Here is a 25689-nt window from a genome sequence, read left to right as displayed (position 1 = left end):
TGTCGAGTCAAAACTGATAACGCAACTAACGCGTATTAGTCTAGAACTTAGAATTATTTCGAATCGTTTATATACTTAGAAAAATCATGATCCAAAGTCAATAACGCAAAAGTTAAGCGTATTGTCTTAAAAATATATTGTATAATCAAAGCGAACATAAAAAAATGTCTGTTTCAAAGAATATTTGCAATTTACGCAATATTCTATCTAAAAAGAATATTGATTGAATATATTTTGTTATTGAAAAGAAATAACATACTATTATTATTGAAATGACTTTCCACTACCTGGTATCCCGGACCTGTCTTATATGATAATAATACACTACTATATATAATTACTTTCCTATTTATGATCTGTTGTCAAAATCCGGACGTAGATCAGTAAATGATTACTGCTCTTCTCTAAAATTTAAAATCTCATACGCGCTACGGACCGAGAAGAGTCGTGACCGTTTCAATCGAATAAACGGTAAAATAAGTGGAGGCCGCGATTAAAAAACTAAAGAACAACAAAGCCGCGGGAAATGATTCTATACCAGCTGAGTTACTCAAATATGGGGGCGTCGAGCTCACTTTTAAAATCTATAAACTAGTATGTGCCATCTGGAAAAATGAAACAATACCCGAAAATTGGAAGAAATCTATCATTATACCGATCTTTAAAAAGCGGGATAAGACAGACTGCAATAACTATAGGGGTATCTCACTTTTAGCAACGTGCTACAAAGTTCTGTCAAACGTAATACAAGCTAGACTCAATCCATTCGCGGAAGATATAGTAGGAGATTATCAGTGCGGATTTCGGCGCAACAGATCGACGAGCGATCAAATGTTTACCATAAGACAGTTGTTAGAGAAAAAGTGGGAATTTTGCGAAACCATACACCATCTATTTATAGATTTTAAAAAAGCGTACGACTTTATTAAGCAAAGCAAAATGTATCAAATTCTAGTACTTCTCGGTGTACCAAAAAAACTTGTGAGATTAATTTAAATATGTCTGAACGGAAGCTCGGGAAAAGCCCGAGTAGGCGGTAATATATCAGAACCCTTCACGATACGCGATGGTTTAAAACAAGGGGATGGGCTCTCTACGGTGCTGTTCAACTTAACGTTGGAGTATGTCGTTAGAAAAATGCAGGTTAGCCAGCTGGGCGCAACGCTTAATGGAACAACGCAGATACTAGGCTACGCAGATGATTTGGATATACTGGGGGATTGTAGGGAAACGGTAGCAGAAACACGAAAATTCTCACAAAAGCGGCGGAATATACAGGGTTAGAAGTGAGTGAATCAAAAACAAAGTACATGATTGTGGATAAACTAGGCATCTGCAGAGGGAAGGGAGATCTCAGAGTTGGGAATTTTACTTTTGAAAAGGTTAGCGAATTCAGGTATCCGGGTACGACCATAAATGATAGAAACGAGATTAATGTCGAAATAAATAAGAGACTTCATTCGGGTAATGCTTGCTTCTGCGCTGTGCGTAATTTACTTAAGTCAAGGCTGTTGTCTAAAAACGTTAAAATAAGAATATACAGGACAATAATACTGCCGGTGGTTCTGTACGGGTGCGAAACGTGGGCTCTCACTAAACATGCGGACAACCGTTTTAGGGTATTTGAAAATAAAGTCTTGCGAAAAATATACAGGCTGAAGAAAGATGAGGAAACCGAGAAATGGAGAAGACTGCATAATGATGAGTTGCACAATCTGTACGCGTCAACAAATATTAACAGAATAATAAAATCACGCAGATTGGGATGGGCAAGGCACGTAGCGAGAATGGGAGACGACCGTACGGCAGCGCGTGTCATGAAGGGCAGGCCTATGGTAACGCGACCTCCAGATAGGCCTAGACGTAGATGGGAGGACGACGTAAAAGCGGATTTAGTAGAAATAGGGCGGGTAGGTGTCGATCGGAGGGGTGCATCTTGGGTGGGGTTGACACAAGATAGGGCAGCATGGAAGGCTTGCGTAGATAAGGCGATGAACTTTCGAGTTCCAAATGCCACTAAAATAAAAAATCATGTTTTATTATGCCTATCTATGATTTTCAACAAAAATATTGATAAAAATGACCTTTGATATAATACACGAGTGTGTTATTCACAAAATGCTCAAATCAAATAAAAACATGTTAGGACCGTTGAGTTAGCCGCAACAAGTGTTAGGACCGTGAAGTTGGCCGCACAGCTATACTCCGTGGTTTTTGGTGTCTACACTGAGAAAAAAAATAAAGTTAGGGTTATTTGATAGCACAAAGTAGCACCAACCGGAGCAGTCTCCAGTAGCCACAATCGGAGAGTCCGGTAGCCAGAGCCGGAGTCCAGTCCAACATAACCTCTAAATGTACCTACGCTGCCTCGCGCGTTAATAGCATTTTGCTTCTGGTTATACTGTATTAATCGATCATATTATATCAATTATTGATAATATTCTAGTTTACGAACAATGTAGATGCGGTAGCACGAGTTCGAAAATTCATATTCTCTGGCCTATGGATTTTGTTCGGTACTGGCTACCGGACTTTCTCCGATCAGGGCTACTTGACATGCTTACTTGAGTAACTCCGGTAGTGGCTACCGGACTCTTCGGTAACCCTAACTTGTTTTTTCTCTCAGTGTAGGTAAATAAATCATACGGGGACGGCATCTAAGTGTGCAGGGTGGCCGATGATGAAGTCTAGGGGGTGCGTTCCATGGTTTTTGGTGTCTAGGTAAATAAATCATACGAGGGCGGTGATTTTTTACGTCTAGATAAATACATCATACGAAAACGGCGTCTAGGTGTACAGGGCGGCTGATGCCGAGGTCTAGGTGGTGCGTTCCATGGTTTTTGGTGTTTAGGTAAATAAATCATACGAGGGCGGTGTCTAGGTGTACAAGGTGGCCGATGATGAGGTCTAGGTGGCGCGCTTCGTGGTTTTTTGTGTCTAGCTGTATAATTCATTTGAGGAAGGTATCTAGGGGTACAGGGTGGCCAATGACGAAGTCTGGGCGGTAAATACTCAAAAAAATGTACTACAAAGGACTGAAGTCTCTAAAAAAAATTAACTTTTAATAAAGTTAAAGGTTAGGCGAGTTTGATGTATTTCGCTAAATTATTATAGATGACAATCACGTAGCATTTCATACATATTAGTTACAACAATTCTTATATTGTCAAAGTTGATTGTGACTTAATAAATGCTGTAGCAAATGTAGTAATTGTAACCATAGATTGAAAAAGTAATGAGATCAATGAAAAATAGTCAAGTTTTAAATATATAAATAATATAAATAATTTAACAATGGAAATGTATGTCGTCTTCGAGAGTTTTTCATGAAATTAACATTATTTGGACGAGATTCGTTACTCGGGGGTTTTCCGAGGTCCCTAAACACGAATATAGCAATGGCAAAGTCCTTCTGGGTACATGGTGCCCAGGGTAGATAGTGTCAACGTCGTCTCCTGGAGTTTTGTGGAAATTTGATAATAATTAAGTAAAATACGTTACTCAGGGATTTCTCGGGCTACTGAACATAGATATGGTGTTTTACTCAAGATAATTCTAGGAGACGACGTTGATACTGTCAACCCTGGGCACCAAGAAACCTCGCGGAGCGTTGCCGTCACGATATACATGTTCTGCGACCTCGAAAATCCCCAAATAAAAAGTCTCAACAAAATATGTTGTTGATTTTTCGTGAAACTCTAGAAGACGACGATGATACTCGTCACCCTGGCACCAGGTACCTCGGAGGACATCGCCGTCGCCATATTCATTTTCAAGGACCCCAAAAACCCCCGAGTAACGGGTTTCAAGTGACTACGTTACAATTTTCCGTAAAATTCTCGTAGACGACGTTCATGCGGTCTACCCTGGGCACCAGGTACTTCGGAGGCCGTTGCCGTTGCCATATTTATGTTCAGCGACCCTGAAAACCCCCGAGTAGCAAAACTGGACTCATTTCCATCAATATTTACCAAGTTGTAAATTTTTTTATTTAGTGTCTCCTCGGAATGTAATTTTAAAATGCTTATTGTTGAAATAAGCATATAAAATTACATTACATATTGCATAAATTAATAATAATATTAATTTATGCAATAATGCATTTTCAAAAAAGTAATTAATCACACTAGGTCACAAAATTTCCTGACGCTCTGACGAATTAAATGCAAAAAACCGCATTACGATCTGTCTTACTGATCAAAAAATCGACTGCCAAGTCGTTTTTAGTGCTTTATTCCCTTGACTAAATAGCAGCAAAGTGTAAATGCTGACTGACATCTAGCATATGGGTATATGCAGAGACAGACTATCTAACTTTTTTGTCCACTGTTCACTGTTCACCGTCAACAATACTAAGACCTTGCGGTTGCTCTGTTTATTATTTACTGTCGACAATCAATGGTAAACATCACAAAGCAGGACAGCTTTTTGTACCGTTTACTATCGACCGATAGCTGTCAACCGTCGATGGTACAAAAAGACAGTGCCTATTACATTTACCTAGACCCCAATAATTACAGAGCCCACTACCTTAATCTTGTTATCAGCCACTGTAGTTACTTAAACATCATCTGGGGACACTAGATTGGGCTTGTAATTGATCACCTCTGCTACCTATATACTGTTTATAAAAATAATGCACAATTCTATTAAAATAGTACGAAACATATTACTTAGAATTTGTTATTGGCTACTCTGGCTGTCTAGTTACTGTTCCGAAACAAATACTATGCCTTGACAACCTCTCAATTCAAAAAGGTAGCAGTAGTTTATTGTCTGAATATTGTGATATGTATATTATTCATCACTGTGTCTATTCACGTAAATCAACGTAGATCCACGTAAATCCACGTAATTACGTGTTTAAAAATTTACTTCATTGACAACTTTTTCACGTGGATTTACGTGGATGAAGTACAGTGATGCTATTCAAGCTCTCTTCCATCTGTATGAATGGAGCTATACAGATGGCAAAAAAAAATAAGGTTGGTAGCAATGAACGTAGGCAAGGATCGCTCATTTCCCTCCACTTTCCAGGTCCTCTAAACCAATGATATGATGAGTTCCTTGTCTATGTTCATTGCTGCCAACCTTCTTTTTTTTGCCATCTGTATAGCTCCATCCATACAGATGGAAGGGAGCTTGAATAGCGCCACAGACACATATTTTCCAGAAACGTAAATTTTCTGCATTAGGACACGTAATTTTTTAGGCACATCTACCCCCGTGTACATACATGGTAGACAGTACACGGGTTTTCCCTGTGGGAAATATTCAACCTGTGTACATGTACATTTGCGAAGAGTGTGCCTGAGTGGGTATGATTGCTTTAGCACATATGAGTAAAAAGATCAGTATGCTAAAGCAACTGTACACAGATTTACTCTTTGCAAAAGAAAAGTAAATTACAATTCACTAATTAATTGATTTCATTGCTCAGATATGCTAAAGCAATCATACCTACTCAGGCACACTCTTCGCAAACGTACTCTAGCAAAATGGCCAAATGTTGAATTGGAACAACTTGTGTTTGTGTTTTCTTAATTTACGTGACTGTACTTCATCCAAGTAAATCAATGTAAATCTATGTGGAATAGTCGTCAATGAAGTCAATTTTTAAACACGTAATTACGTGGATTTACGTGGATCTACATGGATTTACGTGAATTTGCGGTGCAAATAGACACAGCGATTATTCATACTCAAATATGTTTTAGTTTCAAAATTGATTAATATTTTCACACTATTAAATTCACAGCACAAAATGCTGTCATGTTTATTATCCTAATAAATTTTTCAATTTTCACTATTTATTGCTCAATAAGAGATGATTTTAAATCTTTCAAAATATATAAGTTTGGCTCAGTAAAAAATAAATTTTGGTAAGTTATAAATGTTTGATAATTTTTAAATTTTGATAAGCTGCCAAGGTTTGATATTTTTGAAGAGGTTATGAATTCTCATTTCAAAGTATATAAGATGGCATTGCCCGTATTTGTATGTTATGCTTCCTCTAAAGAACTACCTAGTCTTTTGATAAACAAAACATACAGAGGATTTTCATCTGGAAAATATTAGTGTAGAATTGTTGTATTAGAGTTTTATATACAATATGTCAGGTGTCATATTAATTTATTTTAAACAATTATTTTAATATACAAGCTAAATATGTACCTCTTGGTACATGTCAATGTTCCTATTGAACTTCTTTTTAGATATTGAGGTGATGTGCCAAATATCATATGTTTATCTAAATGGGTATACAAGTTGTTAATTGCAACTAAGAATTGAAAAAACATTATGCAGATATGCAAGACCATACACATTTAAATAATCTCAGATACATTGGATTCCATGTAGGAGATACTTTGAGTCTACTAGAATCTGAATAATTTTTTTTTTAGTCCAAGATTCTGAAAAATTGATTTGGAATAAGCCTATAATCTGAAAAAAGCTAGTCTTAGTTGAAAGCTAATATATTTCCGCTTTCTGCAAATAAACTGTCCTATTCAAGGAAGAAGGCCTGTATTTTGCCAATATCAGATTTTATAATTAACGATACGTTCAAGATTTATACTCACAGAATTTATGCTAGACATTATAGTTGATAATAGTGGATAAATAATATTTCATCAATTGAAAATCTAATTGTAATTTTTATTCTTTTTGAAAGATTAGTTTTTTATTCGATACATATTATAATTAATAGAGTTTTGTACATAATTATCTACATATTAGAAATCTATGATAAACGATTACAATATTAAAAATATTAAATACTAAAAAATGTAAATGCTTAGTTTTTTTTATTATTTGTTGACATTGATTCATTGATTGTTTACGTCAGGGCGAATGGGCAGAAGAAAAACATCGAATAAAAATCGGGGAGTAAGAGAGATCAAAGATCAATTTTAATGTTGTCGAAATGTCTAGCCTGATCGGACAAAGATCGCCACCGCCTGGTCCGCTCGGCGAAACAGCCGTGACTTAACAAGCAGTAGCGCCGCCTGTCGGCGGCTTATTCTGTCCTTGCGTTCATTCGTTGTTTCAAAGTTCAAATCCACATATGGACAATATTTTTTTTTAGTTTACCGTCTTCCCTACATATAAATTATTACGTAAATATAAATTTTGAAATTAAAAATTGGAATTGTGCCAAAACCGTGCCAAAACTGTGCCAATATATGTCAAAATTGTGGCATAACTGTGTCAAAACATGAACATTTTGGACATTTGACACACTTATGGCACAGTTTGGCACAATATTGGCACAGTTTGTCATACTGAAAATTAATACAATTTGTGCCAATTTTATCGCAGTGTCCGGCACGTTTGGTACAGATTGGCACAATATTGACACATATTGACACATTATTGGCACAGTTTGGCACAGTTTTGGCATATTTTGGCACAGTTTTGGCATAGTTTGGAACAGAATTTTTTTTCACTAGGGAAGTTGTTCAGGATTATTAAAATTCATAAAATTCTCATAATGAGGGCCTACCCTGCTAAAAATATGCTATTGAATTCGATTGAGATCGATTAAAATTTAATCAATACTCACTAATTTTAATCAATTTTAAAATCTCTAATCATTACTAAATCGTCTATCGATCTTAATACTAGTTTAATGAATAGGTTTAAATATATTTTAATCGACTTAAATAACCAAAACAATTACTATTCTTTTTATATCATTAAAATGTTATTTTGTCGATCTATTTTAATCGATTTGAAAATCACTTTTCATTACTAAATAGTTTATCGATCTCAATACTAGTTTTATGAATAACTCTGAATATATTTTAATAGACTTTAATAACCAAAACGAATACTATTCTTACAATATCATTTAATTGTTAATTTATCAGTATATATTAATCTGTTCGAATGGTACTTTATTACGAATAATAAAAATAATGATTATTTTTCTAATATGATTTGTTCGTGATTTTATCAATAAATTTTAATTGATTCATAAGGTAATTCGTTTATATAATATTTAATCGATCTCGATACTTTTTTACGGTTAGATTCAATTATACTTCAATCGATTAAAATAATCAAAAAAAGAATCCCTGCTAAAAATACTAGATTAATTTAATCGACGTTTTAAATTATCGATGTGAATCGGTCTTAATTGCTATCTAAATATCAAAATGCTTTTATGCGATGATTATTTTAATGCAGTTCAATTGGGATTCTTTCAATAAATATGAATCAACCTATTAGTCGATATTAAATCAGTTTAATTTTACAAATAATTTTGATAACATTTTAAGTGACCTTAATGATCAAAGTTTTGTAATATCCCTTATGAAAAAATAACCTTTATATTTCGATTAGAATCGATTAAATTCATTGCAAAGCTAGTCGATTTTAATCTACCCTATGTTTCTTAAAATAACCGCTTGGTGTCGCTTCGAATGTTCATACTCGCAAGTGACAAGATTTCTTCTCCGTTACTATTGTCACGTCAGCCTACTATGATCTAAACTGGCCGGTCAATACTCACGCGAATACCACGCTCGACCAAAGGAGTACCTCACCACGGTAAATGGAACTGTTCCACGGCAGGCATAACGGAGACCAACAAACCAGCAACAGTCGGCAACGCAGAGCACGACAAAACAGCCAAGCCACTGACACGCGCGATGGCAGATGAAAGGGCGTCGATCCTGAATAAATCAGGTTAAACAAGGGGAGACACCCCAGATCTACCAAACAATAAGGGAGCTATAAATCTCAGCCGAACGACCCAAATAAGCGGAAATCGATACGACAATGAGGGAAATTACAATAAAGAAAACTATTACAGCTAGCCAGGCTAGGGTACACGTATTAAGGAACATGACTAATAAAAGGGGAGCCACCCCCGCTGAGACATACACCCTCCTTAAATCTTGATTGGCCAGAACCTTCCCTATGCTTATGCATTACCCTCATACCTATAAATACCAATAGAGAGCAAGGAGGAGGAATCTCTCGTAGTCCGAAGTTCTTACTGGTAGGGCGAAGCTCTGTCCGACTCGCGACTTAAACTATTTTTCTGTAACCGGACTTAGACTCACAAGGAAAGGTACCCAACCCGAACTCAGCGATTTTGATGATTTTCATATATGTTGTAGAACATAAAAAAAATAAGAGACACGTATTTTTTTTTATCGGCCAATTTTCACTTTTAAGGGGTAAAAACCTCCCCTAAAGTTAACCCCCAAAAATCGTTTTTTTTTAAATATCTCGGCTTAAAATTAATATTTTTCAATGAAACAAATTGGAGGTTATTTCTTACAAAAAGAGCAAGTATTTCATGGTGATTTGAAGAGTAAGAGTAGCAACCCTATTTTTTAGGGGTTGAAAACATATATTTTTTGGCATAATTTTATAATAAAAATGTTTAAACCGACTAAAAAAAATTGGAAAAAATGTTTAAACATCCTTAATAACAAAATTTAGTTGACGTCTTTCGGTGTTTTCATAAATATTACCCCTAAGGGGGTAAACCACCCCTAACACAAAATAACTATAAGTATACTTCAATCCATAATATTTTGTAGAAGGTTTGTATATAAGGCTTTTCGAGATCGCTCTTTACAAATCTGATATCAGATTTTGAAAATTCAAAATGGCGGAACAAATGTGGTGGACGAAAATGTCGAAAAAAAATTTTAACTTTCATAAAAACTTGTTATAAATGTTTTATCTTTGTAGCCTGTACATGTGAACTAAAGAGCCTTAAACCCTAAACCCCTAAAGAACAAATAGACTAAATGGTTGTGCTTTTTAACCAAACCACCTCAAATTCCTAAATTTGTAAACAAGAAAATTCTGTGTGTGAAGCAGTTTTATACTTTCCGTAGAAATTGTTATCAGAATGTTATTGAAATTCCTTTATTGTAAATTCAACTTATAATGCATTTTTGTTTATAATATTAGAGTATAATAATAATCTACAATCTTGTATCTTTTGCCATAGTGCATTTTTTGTATTGAGCATAAAATATATTATTTTACGATGTTTTTACAATAATGGTAGTCCTCATAAAAGTGTTTAAAGCACAATGCTTTTTTGCACCAACCACATCGTACAATTGCAATGTTTGTGCACCCTTCTATTTCACAATGTGTTGCACAAGACTTTCCAAAACTGAAATCTATAGGATTATCAAATTTATCTGGTTTTTCATTGACGTAACCGCTTTTATACCAGGAATATTTAAACAAATCTATATATCTCGGTGAAGACAGTTAGTTGTGAACCAATGATTGAAGTTTAAATATATTATTTCTCACATGTAAATTCATATCATGATCCATTAACATTACATTATCAGAAAATGTTCGGACAAAGTTTTTCCAAATACGGAATCCATAGACATCAAGTGGTTGTATTTTTCCTGTGGTTCCAGTTGGAATTTTTTTATGTTAATAATTTTATTTTGTGGCATTGTTTCTTCTATAACTTTGTCACAATGACCACTCCAAGAATCAAGTAATAGTATTGAGTGATGGCCTACATAGGGATAAAATATTTTTTCCAACCAGATTTTGAAGTGATCTGCAATTAAACGACTTACTAATTAACTGATCAACGATATTACAATGTACAAATTGTTATTAGTTCCCTTACTTGTTGTTAATTTTCCAGATTTGGATGCTTCCACGTACACGTTTTCTGGTCTAAATATGTTTTGTTCTACAATAGGGCCAAACTTGCCACTTGGTTCCTTTAAAATAAGAAATAGCGGTGACAACAGTTGTCCAGTAGCTGATATTAGTGGCTGTATAGTATAACTATGCGTTGTTGCTGAAATTGACTGTACCAGACATTGCACTTGCTTTTCTCCTTCTACTGCTAATGTTCTTCCAGAATGCATTTCTAGCTGAAATCCGCTCTGATCTGTATTATACAAATTTTCGAGTCCAATCCTTGGTATACACGATTTAACGTCATCGATAAATGCTTCAGCTTTAGCCGTAAGTTCTGCACTACTTTCTAGTGTTTTTCTTGTTATGAACTTATTTATTTTCCTAGAAAGTATTCGGTGTGCTTGCTTAAATTTGAGTAACCAATGTTTAGAAGCTTTGAATCTAATATCATCAAAACCTATTTCTTTTTTAGCTTGTAAGGCCCATCGAATTATATCTTCATCATGGATAATTGAACCACTGTCGAGAGCTGCTTGAAAATTATCCAGGGTATACTGACAAATTTGTGCTACTTTTTCTCTATACGTGCCACCTTTATTAATTGAATGAGCCCAACGACGTAGCTGACTAATAGATGATACTTTTTTGAATCTGTTTTGCACTGTTTTGAGACTTAAATTTTGCTTCGTTTTGCTACTTCTCCAAAATTCTACAGCTCTTTTTTTGTATTCAAAATCTAGTTCTTCATTATCTGCTGTACATTGATTTGTTGGTGCTATATCCGGATCAGGAAAATGATGTTGCACTTCATCTTCAATTATTTCCACATTATGGTCTTTATACTCTTCTTGAAAATCCAAAGAGTCATCAGTAATCATTTCTACATCGTTGAAATCATGTGTTGCATCTATTAAAATTTCTTTTATTTTTTCGGCCAACTCTGTTTCGTGATAATTCGTGACACTATCTGGTATGTTTAACGCTTGAAAGTATGCTAATAATAAGTTTAGAACGTTTAACGGATTAATTTTCATTTTTCAATCTAAAATGAAAACAAGCGGTAAAATTTATACAAGCTGTGTTTTTGCATGTAAGGCACGACTGCTACATTTCTACCAGAATAAAACGAGTGAATGTAAATTGAATCAAATCATTAATTTATGCATTGGAGAAGAATTCTCGTTCCACTTTGTGATGCTCGGAAAACTCTATTTTTGGTTTTATTCAACTTTTATTCACTTTGAAATTGAATAATGTAAATCTATGTAAAATCACTAAAGAAAATTTTCTACAACTGTATGATACCACTGACAAACAAAAAGACGTACTATTCGTACTTTCCGGCATCGAACTAGAATACCCACAAAACTCACTCACTGCCTAAAAAATAACACAGGCAGCTGAGGTAAACACTCGATGAAAACAATCTAAAAAAAGAACATACTGATTCGCACATATTGTCAACAACTTTTATGAGTGAAAGACATTTATCTGTGGAATTATCATTGAATGTACGATAACATTCATTAAACTAATGAATGCATATAAAATTCCCTTTCAATAACAACGTGTTCTTTAATTGCAAATGAAGTTCGAGTATTAATATTCTTTTATGTATTTTTACCAATAACAAAAATTATCATAGTAATATAATAATAATAATAAGAAGAAGAAGAATAAGCATAATTGCAATAGCTATAATAACAGTAATACTGATAATAGCAATGATAATGAAAAATAATAATAATAATTAGAATAATATTTATTATTAAATTTAGATTTTTTGATAAATTCATTAAATCGTATCAAATAGTATTATTATGGAATTCCAGACTGTAAAGATTTTACTATAGATACAATAATCATTACTTCGAGAATTCATCTAAAAAACGTTTGGCTTACGAAATAATTGTAACAATGAAAAACTCCCAAGTTTGACAACATTAAATTTTATTACAAAACGCCAAAGAGTTTGATAAACTAATTTTATTAACCTATGTTTTTTCATTTGCAAAAAAGTGTGGACTTTTTGAATTTATAAAATTATATAATTATGCAATTTATGAAATACTTTATAATTTATGAAATTACTTTTGAAATTATGCTAATTTATAAAAGCAGAAAAATAAATAATCTTTGATTGAATCATAAAACGAGACGTTATTTGTTACATACAAAATGATAGAATAAAATATCGGTAATATGTCTATACTCGGGTCTACGGTAAAGCATAGGCCTTCGGCTTGTCTGGAGGTTAGGGGTTTGGAGTCGTTTGGTTAAAATGCACAACCATTTAGCCTATTTGTTCTTTAGGGGTTTAGGGTTTAAGGCTCTTTAGTTCACATGTACAGGCTACAAAGATCACACATTTGTAAACAAGTTTTTTTGAAAGTTAAAATTTTTTTTCGATATTTCCGTCCACCATATTGGATCCGCCATTTTGAATTTTCAAAATCTGATAACAGATTTGTAATCAGCGACCTCGAAAACCTCTATATACAAACCTTCTACAAAATATTATGGATTGAAGTATACTTATAGTTATTTTGTGTTAGGGGTGGTTTACCCCCCTAAGGGGAAGTATCTATGAAAAAACCGAAAAACTTAATTTTTTATTATAGATGTTTACAAATTTTTTCCAAATTTTCAGTCGTTTAAAACTTTTTTATTATATAAAATTTTTTTTCGATATTTCCGTCCGCCATATTAGATCCGCCATTTTGAATTTTCAAAATCTGATAACAGATTTGTAATCAGCGACCTCGAAAACCTCTATATACAAACTTTCTACGAAATATTATGTATTGAATTACATATTTACAGTTATTTTGTGTTAGGGGTGGTTTACCCCCTTAGGGGTAATATTTATGAAAACACCGAAAGACGTCAACTAAATTTTGTTATTAAGGATGTTTAAACATTTTTTCCAATTTTTTTTAGTCGGTTTAAACATTTTTATTATAAAATTATGCCAAAAAATATATGTTTTCAACCCCTAAAAAATAGGGGATGCTATCCTTACTCTTCAAATCACCATGAAATACTTGCTCTTTTTGTAAGAAATAACCTCCAATTTGTTTCATTGAAAAATATTAATTTTAAGCCGAGATATTTAAAAAAAACGCTTTTTGGGGGTTAACTTTAGGGGAGGTTTTTACCCCTTAAAAGTGAAAATTAGCCGATAAAAAAAAATACGTGTCTCTTATTTTTTTATGTTCTACAACATATATGAAAATCATCAAAATCGCTGAGTTCGGGTTGGGTACCTTTCCTTGTCAGAGCGTCCGCCAAGTTTTTGGACTTGTTCATATTTCTACCTCAGACACGAGTTCAACTCAGTCGAGGCCTTATATCTTGTACTAATTATAATCTGACTAATTGAATAAATCACTTCACTCAGTTACTTAATCCTTGCGTACGAATTATTGCATTACAAACTTCGCGCCCTTTTGAGACGAGCTACAGCGCCAGAACGAGAGTGAGCTAGCCAGTCGGTAACTACAGGTTCGCTTCGTCAAGGTAAGTCGTTCCTTCTATCATTATTCACAATTTCACGTCAGTGTCGCATGTAACGTTATTGTGTCAGTACATGGTGTCTTAATCATCGCGGCATGACCCGTTTCGTTACAGAAATTGCAGGTTAATACTGAGACGGTTTCTACTATATTTACGCGTCGAGTTTCTTTAGGCTTAGATCGAGCCTCTTTCCGTCTGATATTTTCGTCATCCTCGCCCGTATACACGAAATCTCGCTCAATTTCAATTGCTTTTTCACGCGCGTTTTGGAGTGTGGCGGCACTGCCCATTCGTGTCTGAATTTCCCACCTTAACCCCCGTATGAAAAATCTACTGCAATCTTTATCAAGCCCTGTGAAGAACGCATCGTCTTTACTTGAAGATCGTCCTTCGCGAATTGCCGCTTTTTTATCTCTTTTTCGACTTCACGCAATCGATTCGAATACACTACTACGCTTTCCGATGGACGCTGCTTGATTTTCGCTAATTCGCCCGAAATTTCATGATAGGTTTTTGATGACCCGAAGTTTGTTTCAAAAATTGTATTACTTCATCAATGGTTTTAAATGTACTCCCTCTCGCACATGATAACGCGTCACCGAATAGTCGCATACGAATAAGGCGCGCGCAATCCTCTTTCTAGCCCACGGGGAGGATGTCCCGGGCTTCCGCGCAGCCGTCAATAAATTGTTTCAAAGGTATGTTTGATCCGTTAAAGCGCGGAATTAAATCAAGGGTATGTTTGAGAGAGATCTCTTTTACTTATGGGGCCATGTTTTGACTATTCACTTCGCCTTCTCTTTCGTCAAACTCTAAACAAGTTTTAAAAATATTATTAAGTTTTGGGTATATAAGAGTTCCCGTGGGAGTAGAATACTCGTCGTTAGTTTCCGCGCCCTTAGTATTGTCGCAAGAGCTAGATTTTAATGCAGTTACTCCCCAAAGAGATGTGATCCGACGGCAAATAAAATCGTATACGTTTAAAAATTTCTCTCCGCTTCTGAGTTTTTCGCTTAACTCATCCGTATGTGCAGGGCTTTGGAAATATTCGTCCAAGGCTTCCTTTTTTGTACAAGGGCTTAATCGAGTTTTTAAATTGCTAATAAATTTTTCGCGTAAATTCTTAGTTTCTTGCACGACTACGGCTACGGCTGTCGTCCCAAAAGCTTTGCAAATCCACCACGGGGTATTTTGTATTTCCAAACTTCTAGAAAAACAGAAAGTTGGATCAAATTTTTCTTTTGGTGGAACGATTCATTAAACTTAACACTACGGCGCTACAGACTCGGTTTTTCATTTGCAAACTTTATTCAAAAAATGTATCTAATAGGAAAACAGTGTTTTTTGGGATGAAATCCCCTTAACGGTAATAACGTAAACAATAAAATAGTACCCATTCCAATTCAGGGCCGCACCCCTATACAGGGGTGAAATCGATTTTATTTATAAAAAAAAATTGATAAGGATACAGATTTGTAGAATCCTGTAGATGTAAAATTACCAGATGGTAAAAATATAAAAGCAACTAAATTAGGAAATGTAAAAATTTGTTTCAGTGATAATTATAAAAAGAAACATCTTGATTTGAAAATTTTGAACATAATTAGACAAAATGTATTAAGTTTTTTAAAAATTAAAAAAAAATTGCCCAGTAGTAGCAAGAAACTAAAATGCTAAATATTATATAACTATAGTCTAGAAAATTAACACCCACACACTGAGAAGAGGTTAGCGCACGAGACGCCCTCTCGCTGACTCATAATGCTCTAAACGCTATGCGGGGCTTGAACTTCCATTGTAATAGCGTATACTTTCCGCTTTTAGGAGAGACTTAGACTGCAGCGCAGGAGCGGTTCTGCACAATAGCACAATACGCGCGCTTTTGTTGCGGACCGTTGGCATCTCTTTTCAGTGCCAATCAATACATAGTTTGCGATTTGAAAAAGAAATTTCGTTTAGCTCAATCAATATTATAGATAAAAAAGGACTTACTTTAGCGATAACGCGCGTGATAAACAATATGCAAATACTACAAATTTGTTGATATCTATGGAATAAAATATCTAAGAGGAAGTTTTTGACATTGCATAAGATTTACAGTTGCAATTTAGTGAGATTATTGATGTAATTAATATCCCTAAAAAAACTTTTTTCAAAAGTAAAAACCTTATGGGAAGAAAAAGTAGTGACCCTACTGAAAAAAATCGCGCGATTAGTCGTGCGATAAGTCATGTAATTAATCGTGCGACTAATCACGTCAAAAAAACTTCGATAAATTAACGCGATTAATTGCGCGATTATTCTCGCGTTCAATCACGTGAATAATCGCGCGATTTTTTTCAGTAGGTCGAAATCTATAAAATATAAAAATGTCTAGCGAATATTTTTTTGTTTTTGCTATACGCGCTATTTTTATATTTTATAGATTTCACTACTTTTTCTTGCCAAGGATTTCACTTTTGAAAAAAGTTTTTTAGGGAGATTTCACATCTTTTACAACGCATATTCTTCTTGAAATCTTGATCTACTCGATAGGCAACAAGCTACCATTGCTTTAGATATTGATCCCATCGCTCATGCAATGGTCTTTGTCTGTCGTAAAGCCGCCTTTTCCGAACGAATAATAATTGCGAAAATGTAGCTCTGCTGCGACCCGAATAATGTCCGTGAAAGTGAGAGAGATGGAGAGAGAGCATGGAGACGCGCGCGGCAACAGCGTAGCCAATCAGGCCAGCGACGAGCGCGAGATTCGTAAAAGAAGGGGCGAGTCCGCAAAAATAGTCAGTTTTCAGCCATTCCATATTCCGCGTTTACCGCTATACATGTATATAGTCCATGCCTGTGCAGTCTGCAGAGTGTAGACTCTCCCTGCTAAAAATAGTCCATAGAAATCGATAAGACCTCTTATCAAATTGAATGGTAAGCCTTAATCACGATTTTTGCAATAAAACTCGATTAAATTAGATTGGGTCAATGGGAATCGATTAAAATCTATAGAGAAACTAATGGATTTTAATTGCTGTTTTCCATCTATTTATTTTAATTATTGTGTTTCATATAGAATTGAATCGACTTCTATTGACCCCATCGAATTTAATCTAGTTTTAATGCGAAAATGGCGATTAAGACTTACCATTCAATTCAATAAGATGTCTTATCGATTTCAATGTACTTCTATTGACTATTTTTAGCAGGGATACTTACACGGTAATAATACTTTTAATAAAGAGAATGTAAATTAAATGTCTATATTCTGCTATAAAGAATTAATAGAAGTCGATTCCATCTTCAATCCAATTTGAAGCTAAATCTTAATTTCACGTTTTGTATTACAACTCGATTAAAATCGATAGGAATCGATAGGAATCGATAGGAAATATAGCAGTCTATAAAGCACTCGAGGGAAAATCTACTTTTGCCCAGTGTTGCATATAGTAATTTATTCCACTCTCGACTGAAATAGCTACTATTTGTCTCTGAACGCGGAGTCAACCCGTTTTTTTATTCATCAGAAAAATATGCTACTTTTGCCCCGATTTTCAGGCGTAAAAAGTGGCCATTTTGGTTGGGTGTGGAATATAAAACACTCATTGTAACACATGCACGATTTCTGCGTTTTTTAGAACTAAAAAGCGTTTTTTTTTTTTGACCGGATGGAAAAAAGCGAGAAAAAAGCTCGCTTCCGACTCGTACTGCAAACTCCATAATCGGTAGAAAAAAGACCACTTTACGCCCTTGGTACACAATAAACTATTGCAGGGCTGCCACTACTACTACTACTACTACTACTACTACTACTACTACTACTACTACTACTACTACTACTACTACTACTACTACTACTAGAATTTAAGGAAAAAAACCGCTCCCAAAATACGCCCTATTCTCGAAGCAGATCCCGAGATACGCCCTTCTTGGATCGGATTCTTAGATGCGCCCTTATTCCACTCAGACGTCGAATTATTGTTTTCTGTATTAAAATCTATTGACCTCTGTTGATTCTAATCGATTTTAATCGAGTTGTTATACAAAAAATGAGATTCAGAATTAGCATAGAATTCGTTGATAATTTAATTGATCCATATTGACTATTTTTAGCAGGGTTATATCGACTAAAACCTATATACTGTTAAAAATAGTCAATAAAGATCGATTAAATTATTAATTGAATTCTAAGCTAGATCTGAGACCCATTTTTGCACAAGAACTCGCTTGAAATTAATAGTAACCGATAAGAATCGATAGAAATCAATAGGAATCTATAGCAATCGATAGGAATCGATAGAAATCGATAGGAATCCATAGGAATCGATAGGAATTGATAAAATTTTATACAAACAAGGACTAGTAAAGTTAATAGAAACCAATATTTGGTATTAACCATCGATCTCAATTGTTGTTTTTCGTATAAAAATCTAGTGACTCCTGTTCATTCTAATCGATTTTTATCGAATCCTTATTCAAAATTAGCATCGAATTCGTTGATAATTTAATCGATCCTTATTGACTATTTTCAAAATGGCGGTTTTAATCGTTTTCAATAACTTTCAACATGTTATAATTGTTAATTTTCAGCAAAAATTAATATTCTTATACTCTATATTTACAATTTTAGATGAAACTCTACAATCAGATGATGAAACAAATGCAAGTGCAACTGCATATGAGAGTATTTGTACAGCGATAACAAAAATAAAATTGATGAAATCGAGTTGAGTGATAATGATAGTAGCACAGATGTTGATTATGATGAAAGTAACAGCTCTGATGACAGTGAAAATGAAAGTGATTTTGACATCCCTGATGATAGAAATGTCAAAAATGATTATATCTTCAGCAAATTGATGTTCGAAGCATCCAAATTAACTGTGCGTGATATTATTGTATTGAATAGTGCATTCGCTTTGAGATATCATCTTCCAGATGAAGCACGTTTAATGCTTATGAAAATGTTCCAATTGTGTGCAGGACCAACATTTGATAGTTTAAATTTGTCAATATATCTAATGTCTGAATGTTTGTCCTCACAGAATGAAAAAATAACGAAACATTATTACTATAGTAAGTGCACAGAAGTTATTGTGTATTACGTAAACGCTGCAGAAAAACGATCCAATAAAAAATTAATTTGCCAAAAGTGCAAAGCGAACAATACTGTTACACAGTCTTCTCATGATTTCATGTCAATTGATTTACCCTGGTAAAAATAACTTATTAAATCCGATTCGAAAGATAATAGGGTTTAATTGGATTTCTTAATCAGAAATTATCGAATTAAAACCTATTTAATCGATTAAAATCTATTTAATCTGATTATAAGTTTTAGTCGGTCTTAATCGGATTTAAACAGTTGTGTTTTTAAATAAAATGTTATATTTGTTGAAAAATATAACTGATTGAATCCGATTAAAACCGACTAAAAGTTATAATCAGATTAAATAGATTTTAATCGATTAAATTGGTTTTAATTGAATAATTTCCGATTAAGAAATCCAATTACAACCTATTACCTTTTGAATCGGATTTAATAAGTTATTTTTACCAGGGTATATAGTCAATTTAGTCAGTTTTTTTCAAATAAAGAAAATGTAGACAATCTGCTAGAAAATATCAATGCCAGAAATACTTAATTATTCCCTGTGACGATTGTGTGCGAACACCATAAGTACAATGAAACGGGCATGGCAAGTTACGTAGTAATTATCTTGAGAGTTGTTCCTTGCTTCATCACGATTAAATGTAATAAACTTGACTTTGTTTGATTGATCTTAGTACTTTTCAATCTGTAATTTTGTTGCGAAATATATCAAACTTGCCTAACTTTTTACTTTTTTAAAAGTTAATTTTTTTTAGAGATTTCAATCCTTTTTAGTAAATTTTTTTGAGTATTTCATATTCGACGTCGTAGAAATAAAATATAAGCATATTTAGCACCTTTAGATCAAAGCTTTTTTGTAACATTTTTATCACTAACATGAGATCACTGATTGTTCTGATATACCCCACCCTCGAATTATTTCTACGCCTAGACACCAAAAACCACGGCGCGAACTACCTAGACCTTGTCATCGGCCACCCTGTACACCTAGACACCGCCCTCGAATTATTTCAACACCAAAAACCACGGAGCGCACCACCTAGACGTCGTCATCAGCCACCCTATTTATCTAGACACCTTCCTTGAAAGATTTTTACACCAAAACACCGAATACTACGGAACACACATTTATAATTCAAGCAGAGTAGCAGACAATGTAGGCTCAATAGCTTGTGCGGCCAACTTCACAGTCTAACCACTCGGTCAAACTGCACGCAGCTAATTTAACGGTCTTACCACTTTTTGGGCTGAAGAAAAATTAAGCAAGTGATTTCAGCATTTTTGTTCACCTGCATACTTGTTTATTATGTTAAAGCTGGTTTATTGCTGATATTTTGGTTTAAAATCATAGTTTGGCATACCAGTATAAACATTTATCAAAATTAGCTGGGTACATGAATGATAAATAATTTATTTCCTTAATTGAAAATTCGAGAGACCAATATAGAAGTAAATAGTGTCACGGGCGTCGTCTGTTTCTCAAACTCGTCTTCGTGGCGCTCCCGCGCCACTTGATTTTAGATATACAAAACACTTGTCATTTCAGCGTATCATTATTCAATATTTTCGAGGATTATCCTTCTGAAAGAGTTACGCATATAAGAAAAATAAAATCTGAAGAAACCACAAATACTGTTATTAAGGCAATTAATGATGTTAAGTGTAAAGTTATCATAGTAGATGTTAAAAATGGGCGCTATTTATGTACATTATCAAATACAATAGAAATACAATAAGAATGTTTGTTAAGTACAATTTTACTGTACAATCATTTGACGCAATTAAAAATCATTTATATGAATAAAATAGCGAATAATAATCTGACACTCATTTGAGTTACTTCTATTTAGTATATTCGAAACTATTCCTTCTAAAAAAAGTCAATAGAAGTTGATAGGAATCGATAAGATTTCTTATCGACTATTAGTGTAACTTTTAATATCATTTTTTTATTAAAACTTAATAAAACGTAATAAGATCAATATGTAAGTCGATAAAGCTGCATATATATAAAAAATTACAATAAATAGTAAAAGACTCAATCTTTTTAAATTTCTAGCAATTGCTATTGTAATTTTTATTGTTTTTATCAAGCACTCTAATGAAAAAACGGTATTAGTTACATTCAAAGCCAATAAAGAGTCTGAGTAAATTCTATCAACTTCTATTGAGTTTTTTTAAAAGAGCATTATTCAAGCACACTGAAATCGATCGATTGACGCATTGATTTGTAACATTGAAATTAATTCACTCGTAAGATGTATAAAATAAATAAAAGTTAATTCATCGTGACCCTGACACTATACCATTAAAAGCGATTGATTTTTTATGCTAATTGAAAGAAAATTAAATGCAATATAGTTATATATCTATATTTATATATTCAAAACTATTAGTGTAAAGCTTTATTCATATGCATTGAAATTGATTCATTGTCAATACACTTCGTCGTATTAGAAATGATTAAGCAATGAATTTATTAAAATCGATTAAAGTTAATTGATTGTGACCGTGAAATTATTTTATTAAAAGTGATTAATTCTTTTGTTAATTGAAAGCGATTCAAATAGATTACTGTTTTATTTTCATTTGGTATATTCAAAACTATTCACAGAATGATGTATTCAAGTTCATTAAAATCGATTCATTGTCAATACACTTCGTCGTATTAGAAATAATTAAGCAATAAATTTATTAAAAAAGATTAAAGTTAATTGATTGTGACCGTGAAATTATTCTATTAAAAGCGATTGATTCTTTTGCTAATAGAAAGCGATTCGAATTGATTACTGTTTTATTTTCATTTGGTATATTCAAAACTATTCACAGAATGATGTATTCAAGTTTATTAAAATCGATTCATTGTCAATATACTTCGTCGTATTAGAAATAATTGAGCAATAAATTTATTAAAATCAATTAAAACCCATTAAGTTTAATCATAAAACTCGGATTTAAAAGACATTATAACCTTTTGCACTGTAGGTGCTAATTCAACGTAATTAATATTAATGATAAAATTGCTCATTGAAAGCAATAACAATTAAAATTGATTAAAATCAATAAATGTTCAATAGTCTAAATTGAAAAATCCATTGAACCTATAGAAAAATATTGAAATAGATTGGGTTTTAATTAAGTTCAATTGCATTCAATCAATCTTTTTTAGCAGGGTAGTCCCGCCGATCAGGTGAAAACCCCGGTGGTCGACGCTGGCCCCATGGAGTTTGGGGGGGGGGGGGCGAACTTACTTAGAAGCCGCAGAGGTTTATCATCTGACCCCTGCTGCATGTAGAGACCCAAGTGATATGGAAATAGAGGTTGATGCAGACAGAGATGAGAGAGCTGTATGCATAATGCAAAGGAATGCGTACTTGGATCGCCTTAGCAGCAGAATCGATGAACTGATGGATTATGTCAGGGACAGGTACAATGTGCTCAAGCAAATTAAAAATCTTGCCCGAATCATAAGAGCGAGCTATAAGAATCTCTGCTTTAAGACATTATAAAACTTTTTTTTTATATTTAATGCATGGCAGGAGATAACTTACAGCAATGCCAGCTCCCCGGTTCTAACCGGAGGGAAACCCAGACAACCCCAAGTCTCAGATCTCGGAAGGCAGGTACAACAGAGAAAGCCCCAACTACTCTACGGGATAGAAATGGAGAAAATAAAGGAGTGGATAATCAACCTAAAAAGGCAGCGTGGTAGGAAGTCGTCACAAGAAAGCCAAAGAAAAAGGAAAAAACTCATTCAGTTGAAACTACGCGAGCGACATCAGTTAGACTTACTTAATAGCCGTTACTGAAAAATTTAGGTTACATTTACATAAATTTTGAGTAAGCGCAACGTTTTATTTTTCTCTGTGTGCTTTATCTATAAAATTTTTCTAATTTATCTTTATGTTTAACAATTAGTTTTTCGTTCGATGATTCTACTACCACATTATTGTTATCTCTGATTTCTTTTACTATGAACTGTCCATTATAATATTTACTTTTGGCTTGCCACCGTGCGCGAAAAAGGGCTATTTCTCGCATTTGTTTAATATCCCTGAGAACGAAACTTACGTCAGCCCTCTGCCCTATGAAAGATTTTAAGCGCCGGATTCTATGTCTGTCAAAGAGCGATAAACGTTCTACGCGTGGTATATGACGAAACTTTGCGTGATTATGTTTTCGATTTTCAAAAAGGAATAGTAGAATACTGCCGTATGGATGTGGAGATTTTGCGACGCGCGTGTGTTGCTTTTCAAGAGATATTTCTGAATGTGGGTAAAATCTGTCTATTCGTTGAAGCGACTACTATAGCAAGTGCTTGCTCGCTTTTGTACAGAAAAAATTTCTTATGCGATAAGACTATAGGTATTATACCTGCTAGCGGTTATCGACGAGGTGACAAACATTCTCAAAAATCTATAAAATGGTTGGTTCAGTGCGAACGCGAGTGTGGTCGAGAAATCATTCACGCGGGGCGCGCTCGAGAGTTTCGATTACCAGTAGGTTTTCTAGTGGACGGATTTTTAACACCTTTAAATAGAGCATAAAGGCATAATATACGAATACGAGGTCTGTTACACGCACGGCTGCCCGAAATGTTTTGATAAAGTGCGTGATAAATCACTGGCTTATGGTCGCACGTTTAACGCCGCATACGAAAACACACTGTCTAAATTGCAAAAAATGCGTGATTGCGACTACGATGTTCGTAGTATATGGGAATGCGAGTTTGACGAGGTGAAATTGAGAAACCCAGAGATCACCTCCTATGTAAAAAATCATCCTCTAATGAGTCGAATAACTTTAAATCCGCGAGATGCATTTTTTGGAGGGTGAACAGAAAACATTATACCTTTCTACAAAGTCAAAGACGGCGAGAAAATCAAATATACAGACATTTGTTCGCTGTACCCGTACATCTTTAAGCGTCGAAAATTCTCAATCAATCATCCGCGTATTTTCGTAGGTGAAGAGTGTCGCAAATTGATTGGCGATGATTACAACAATCTTGACGGGGTCGAGGGCTTGGTCAAGTGCAGAGTTTTACCGCCGCGAAATTTGTATATGCCGCTGCTGCCGGTTAAAATGCGCGCTTCCTCTTTGCGCTATGCCGCTCTTGTTGCGTCGAGGCACGTGCCGAAGATTGTCATCACGAGCAAATAGCGGATCGTGAGTATACCGGTACTTGGGTGGCGGACGAGCTGCGCAAAACCGCTGAGCTCGGTTATCGCATAAGCGAGATATACATCATTTGGCAGTACGACACGACGTGCTTTGATGGTACGAAAGGTGGGTCAAATCACGCAAAAACTTGTTGAAGCTTTTATTTACTACCGATAAGAAGGTTTTCTACATCTTACCTATCAATGATGATATTCTGTATGTAAATTGGCAATTTAGAAAAGAAGCTGTAACGTCGACACCTTATACGAATGTCGTCATAGCTGCGTACACAACGGCGCAGGCACGCCTCGAACTGTATGGTTACTTGGAAAAACTCGGATCGCGCCTACTATACTGCGATACAGACTCGTGCATTTTTGTGAAAAATAAAAGCGACCCGGACGAATATGAGCTACCAATAGGTAATCTCTTAGGTGTTTTGACGGATGAGTTAAGAAGTTATGACAAGGGTACGTACATAGAAACCATGATGTCTGCAGCGCCGAAATTTTACGCTTTTCGGGAAATTACACCGGGCACCGGTGCCACTATAGAATGTTGTAAAGTTAAAGGTATACGCCTAAATTACAATAATTCTTTAAAGATAAATTTTGACAGCATAAAATCTCTAATTGACGCTGAATTTGGTGAACATGCCGACAAAAGCGACAACGACAATGACGATGTCGACACCGTCAAAGACAAGCGTACAATTAAGGTACACTTTTCAACAATCAGGCGCACACTTACTCACGAGGTTGTGACTCGCTACGAGTGCAAAACTTGTTGCGTTGTTCTTAAAAAAAGACGATATGTGTCGAAAAACTGTTATCTTCCCTTTGGTTATAAAATAACTAATCCATTGTAAAATATGTCTACATCTCAATAAATATGATTGAAAATAAAAGAAAAAAAACTTACCTTGATGTATTCTTATCTAAACTGTAAAAGTAAACAAAATAAATATATCTACTATTACTCATCACTCCAAAAATCAGCTTATTACCGCGGCGGACGATTATCAGCTGATCACCTTACGTGTAGTAGGCTAGAAAAGAACGGTCACGCCGTTTCAGCTTATCTTGCATCCGCCCGCCCGCGAAAACATCTGATAACGAGGCACGCGATGAGCTGACCGTGACGTGCCTCGACCGCGCCACCGCCGCCGCGGGGATTGATGACAATAAAACAGGTGGGCATCTGTTCACATACATCATATCAGGCCCAACGATGTGTGGAAAAACCGTATTCGTCAAATGGTT

At 34.6% G+C, this 25689-nt stretch overlaps 1 protein-coding gene across 3 annotated transcripts in view; it reads right to left on the bottom strand.

Moving 5' to 3' along the window:
• LOC100113685 (ubiquitin-conjugating enzyme E2 S) overlaps positions 1 to 6956 on the bottom strand; it is a 134809-nt gene extending 127853 nt beyond the window's left edge. For 2 of the 3 annotated variants that reach the window (XM_001598985.6, XM_031924016.2), the window contains exon 1: positions 6582 to 6956. In XM_001598985.6, the coding sequence (XP_001599035.1) occupies positions 6582 to 6599 (18 nt within the window). In that variant the 5' untranslated portion in view covers positions 6600 to 6956. Of the gene's footprint in view, positions 1 to 6174; positions 6499 to 6581 lie in introns of those variants that run through there. The other variant, XM_031924015.2, reaches the window with a different exon arrangement.
• Positions 6957 to 25689: the final 18733 nt, after the last annotated feature.

The sequence above is a fragment of the Nasonia vitripennis genome (genome assembly GCF_009193385.2).
Source record: "Nasonia vitripennis strain AsymCx chromosome 2 unlocalized genomic scaffold, Nvit_psr_1.1 chr2_random0004, whole genome shotgun sequence".
In the NCBI taxonomy this organism is placed as follows: domain Eukaryota; kingdom Metazoa; phylum Arthropoda; class Insecta; order Hymenoptera; family Pteromalidae; genus Nasonia; species Nasonia vitripennis.
This window is presented reverse-complemented; position numbering and strand designations above follow the sequence as displayed.